The sequence below is a fragment of the Cryptomeria japonica genome, chromosome 1 (assembly GCF_030272615.1).
Source record: "Cryptomeria japonica chromosome 1, Sugi_1.0, whole genome shotgun sequence".
In the NCBI taxonomy this organism is placed as follows: domain Eukaryota; kingdom Viridiplantae; phylum Streptophyta; class Pinopsida; order Cupressales; family Cupressaceae; genus Cryptomeria; species Cryptomeria japonica.
The window spans coordinates 48639150-48644441 of record NC_081405.1 but is presented as its reverse complement, the minus strand read 5'-3'; the positions used below and the strand labels follow the sequence as shown (position 1 = coordinate 48644441).

At 37.8% G+C, this 5292-nt stretch overlaps 1 protein-coding gene across 1 annotated transcript; it reads right to left on the bottom strand.

The window, feature by feature from the left end:
• Positions 1–252: 252 nt before the first annotated feature.
• On the bottom strand, positions 253–3947 carry LOC131060250 (protein SOSEKI 3). The gene is made up of 8 exons (XM_057993423.2): positions 3275–3947; positions 2999–3127; positions 2832–2901; positions 2614–2726; positions 1270–2095; positions 920–1186; positions 660–698; positions 253–544 (listed from the first exon to the last, which is right to left on the bottom strand). Exons 2-8 carry the CDS (start codon positions 3123–3125, stop codon positions 439–441), a joined length of 1548 nt encoding a protein of 515 aa, XP_057849406.2. The 5' UTR covers positions 3126–3127; positions 3275–3947; the 3' UTR covers positions 253–438.
• Positions 3948–5292: the final 1345 nt, after the last annotated feature.

Genomic DNA, 5292 nt, shown 5'->3' with positions numbered 1-5292 from the left:
AACCCCCGCATATCACGAGAGGAGCATTGGTGCGAGTTTTGTTTAGTGGGGGCAATAGAATTTGGATTCGCCTTATTATAATTGGCTTCCCCAAATCCTCTTCTTCTCGCTCTCAACGAATTTAGTTCTATTCATCGTTGGAGGCCAAACTTCACCGATATGCTATCCGAATTAGTAGATTCAGTTGCCATTTCACATCAAATAAGATAACATTTTCTTGTGAATAGACAGAAAAAAATAAGCAAACAGATGTTACGGGCCCAGAGAAGATTTGGTATTAAGAAATAGAGCAAGTGCATTCCAATTTGTTTTTTAAAAATAAGAGACCAAACAGCTAATTACAAGAGCCATAGCCAACGACAGCATGCCGTCCAATCCAGGAAATCACAAAGCGTCCAATACTAACAGAAATTCTTCGACGGAAAATTTCAAGCTCACTCATTTTGCAACGATGCCTCGTCTGGGTTTGAAAGCGTTTTTGGGTCCACGACAGTATTTGGAATGAGCTTTCAGATACTCCGCCTTGACTGTTCTCCCGCATTGCCTTTACAAACCATGTGGAAATAAATCAGTGGAAAATTTACAGGCTAAAAAATACAATATGAATTTGAATTGAAGATGCAGATTAATAAGGGGGAATATCATTTGCAGGGGCTTACAAGCAGTTGCTCTCCCCGGTGCCCTTTTGCCTGCTTTTCCTGTTACAATTTAAAGTCAACCATAGACATTAAGTTTCCACAATTTATGAGATATTGCCCAGCTATCGACATCATGCTCTCTAACTTTTAACTTTAACTTGGATGAAAAAAAAAAATTTACATAATTGATTTCGAAAATAGTTGAACAAGTTTGAGTCAATTATAATTAAAGAATTTGCGAGCTTAAATTAGTTGCAAAATGGAGAATTTATGGAGCATACCTGTCAGTTTTCTGCCCGAGAAGGTTGGTATTTAATTCGTCCGAGTGAATAGCGGGGCTCTGAGATGCTTTGGACGATAACGATTTATTTAATGAATCGGAAACATTGGTACTATCACCGTACGCATTTACTTCCTCTGCTTTTATGTTTTGGCAGTGGGAATTTATGTCTGCTGACGGAATATCGGCGACCTTCCCCGCTGCAAATTCTCCGGAGCTCGGCGAAGAGGAATGCGCTGAAGAAAATTTTGGAGAGTTCTGTGCATCTCTACTCAAGGGAAAAGAAAAGAAAATGTTCAGCGGGATTCGAACACGGGTTACATAAGAAAAATGTGTCCAGTTACAACGTACCGTTTAGAATAATCAGATTTGTTGAGTTTTACTTCTGAATTTGCTGTCAAACCTGGCCGAGACTCAGACTTTGTACGCGCCGTGCTTGACGGGGGATTATTGACGGCCCCCGCTGATCGGTTATCTTCATTTGGCAGACGGTTGAACGTTATGGCTTTGACCGCGAGAATTCTCGAGTCCCTGGTATCAAGGCCTCCGCAAGTGAAGAGCTGACGAAGAACGTTCGAAGCACCTCCGGCCTTGGCTTTTCCATGACGGGGAACTTTAGACGGAGCCTTGATATTCTGAGACTTCACGACATCATTGTTCATACAGGAAAGCTTTGAATACGTCGAAGTGTGGCTGAACTCCTCGGAAGTTTCGAATGATGTACTTTTTTCAAAAGAATTGTCTGTTATTGACAATGGAGGAGATTCTTCTTTGTCGTTATCGAGCATTCGACTTTCGCCCGTCTGTGTTGCAGCGTCAAATTTCATGTCCGTCGACGCCGATCTGACGGCTATGTATGTTTTGACGGCTTCTCTGGAAATTTTGACCGATTCGGAAGGGCTGTTGCCACTTGTTTTGGTCAAAATTTCAGCTGCCGACCGGTTGTCTTCAGATTCGTCAGAATTATGACGAACATTATTGCCGTTGTTCAGACGCTGCCTTCCTTTGTACGACTCCACTTCCGAGTAATTCTGTAAATCCTCGGTGTAATTTGTTTGGCATTCAGGTAGCTCGATTTTTAACATCGGTTGTGAGGCTTCTGAGAAATTGCTCTTGCTATGGACCTCCTCCACCAGCACATTCTGTGTCGCCGATTTTGCGCCACATTTACAAGCATCTGTAGCAATAAATAGATATAGTTAGAAATTGCTCCTAAAAATCAACCGAATAAACCTGAATTGAAATTATCCTCAGACTCTAATGTTCAACTTAATTGAACTAAAAATGCATTACAACATTGTAAACTTTCATATATCACTAAAATTGAGGCCGATCCTTCATAGCAGAATCTAAGATTTTGAAATCGGTGACACAGCTCATTAATTGCTGCGATCGTTATATACCACTGCCGCTTATGTTCAATTTAGATGCATCGCCAAACCAGTCCGACTTTCAAAGTGGAAAATTACAAGCAAATATGAATATTAACCTCTGTTTCACCTATTGTTTTTCAGTTTCGCTCTAAAACCTTTTAATCTCAAGGAAGATTACTCTATTATAAAGAAGCAGCAAAAGTTGCCTCAAATATCCTGTTCAATTTTATTGTAAAACCACTCGATCTCATAGAAAAACGATCAAATTTGCGAAAACGAAAAAAAGAAATCGTAAATAAGCAACAGGTTCAAAGAATCCTGCCTTGATTACTCGGCAAGATCTCGCAGCCTTTAAGAATGTATTCACTATCACAGATAGGCGTGATGAGATCGTTGTCGCACAAGTCTTGCCATACATAGCCACCTTTGTACCTCCTTTAAACCAAAAAACAGCACACTTTTTCGTCAGAACAAATATTCCCTTACTAAATTCAAAGACATCAAAAATAAAACTAAACAAAAGCCATAATTCATCCATACCGCTTATACGACCAAGCGAATGAATTCGGCATGTCTTTTCCCCTCAAATTCGACAACCATCGCTTAACATCTGCAAAACGGCCAGAAAAATCTCAAATTCAACAAAAACTGTCTACTCCAAAAGGGGGAAAACAAAATAAAAGAAGCCAAAAAACTGAGAGCCTTACCTTTCAGGCGCACGCCATTCCGAACAGCAGGATGAACCTTTATCATATGCGGATGCTCAACTTGTCCACCTCTGCTCAAAAAATACACAACATGAACCTTTCTGACCTCTCCAATTTTGGTCTCCATCACTGCAAAACCATAAAACCCATAAAAAAAACTGGTCAACACTCGATCCTCGATAAAAGCACCTTCCATCACAAAAAAATAACTGAAAATTCATAAATATTAAGGAAACTGAACCTCAGGATGTCCTCGCACGGCTTCCCTCAACTTACCAGAAACAATAAATGAAGCTTTATTCCTTCACGAGGCAACCGTGCGCAAAACCCTTACTAATCAAGGCAATAAATCCGTATTCCTTGTTAAGAGCTCCACAACACAAGCGTGTAGCGTAATGAATGGATACCTCAAATATAAGATAAGCAAGAGCAACAGAAAATAGTAAATATTGAAAGAAGAAAACAATTGGACAATGGAGTTATCGCATAGAGGGAATCGGGCGAGATTTGGCACGGTAGGTGCAAAGGTTGGAATGCGACCGAACAGTGAAAAAGACAGAGAGCATTAAGAATCTATTTTTATTTAAAGATTTGTTGGAAGGTGATGGATCATCTTCTTGTTGAATTCCTTTGTGCTAAAGCAAGGGTTTCAGTTGGCATAGTATATATCAAAGGCCCTCTCCCTTCTTTGTCATACATGGCCGCCTTGCGGAAGGATTACGAGTCCGACGCCTTTTACTGCCTCAACTCCCACGCTATTTTCATATCCGTCATTATCCATTGCAGGCGCGCAGTATTTTCTTTTCTTCGTCCATTCTGCAATCCAAATTTGCTTGATTTGAGCTCAGATAACCATTGGTTTCAGAGGAATTCCGATTTTTAGAATCATCTTGATGTCGTGATTGAAATTCGGAATAGGAAATTAAAGGATGATCGAGACGGCGAGGAAACGTTCAATTTAATCATCCGCTTTATTGAATTTATAAACAAAGTTGTTAGGCGGTGGTTTCTCACATCAATTCTAATTGTTCTGTCCCTAAGACTTGACATCTTTCTAGAATTTTTGTTTTGGTTTTATTAAGTTGTCTTAAACCTTACATTTCTAATTTAATTTGCTTAAGGTTGGGATGGACTTGTCTATGTTCTTTTTTTAAAAGTCTTTGTTTTCTCTAACAAATTTTATGGTAGCTTGATGTAGATAAAACAATTTGTTTTTTTCTTAAAATCTATTTATGATATCTAAAATATTTCAGAACTTTTATTAAAAAAAAAAAAAAAGATTTTTATATTTGTAAAGAATATTAAACTTTTTATATTAATTTATATAAAAGAAGGGTGGAATAGAATCGTATCTCAAAAAGTTGATAGAGAGCATGTTTGAGAAAGAGAATAACCTTGTTAAATGAATCTATAAATAACATCTAGATTAAGAGGAGAAATCGAGGACCAAATCTTAGGTCTGAAACATGGCTAGAGTAAATTGTTAATCAATAAAATTAGAAGCCTTGGTAGATCCAATATTGATGAAAATAGCATATTGTTAAGAGAGATGAGCACATTTCATACCTTCCCACATAACAATAATTTTCTTATCTAGAATGTATCTACTCTTGATAAAACTAGATTGCTTAAGACAAAAAATAAGCATAAGATTTAATGACCAATACAAACACTAAGGGGTGATCCCACAATATATTTAGATAAAGGAATTTTTTTTCCTAAAATCTATTTATGATATCTAATATATTTAGAAAAGAAATTTTATTATAGTTTTTTTAGATTTTTATTTTTATAAGGAATATTGAACTTTTTATATTAATTTATATAAAAGATGGGTGGAATGGAAGCATACCTCAAAATGTTGATGTAAAAGTCTAAATATGTTGATCGCATTATCATGTATCTAAGGAAATCCCAATGAGAGGAGAATGGAGGTCACGAGCAAGAGTTTGCCTTAGCCACTCTGAAGGTCCCAGCCATCAAGAACATGCTTCTAATTAGTGATGGTATTCTCTTTGTCTTTTCTATCTCCTTGATCCAGAAGGGACATACAAACATGAGAAACAACATGGTCCAACCAAGGGTACTTCCCATTGTCATAACAACCAAAAACGCCATGATCACATTGAGAAGTAGAAGACTAGCCATATGGAGAGGGAGACCAACCACAACATCTATGTTGAAGGGTACCATGAGAGTCATGTTTGGAATGAATAGTATGGCTATGGCCATGCCGACATCCATATGAAAGTTAAACATCCTTATTGGTAGGGAAAGATGGGACAAGCATCTTA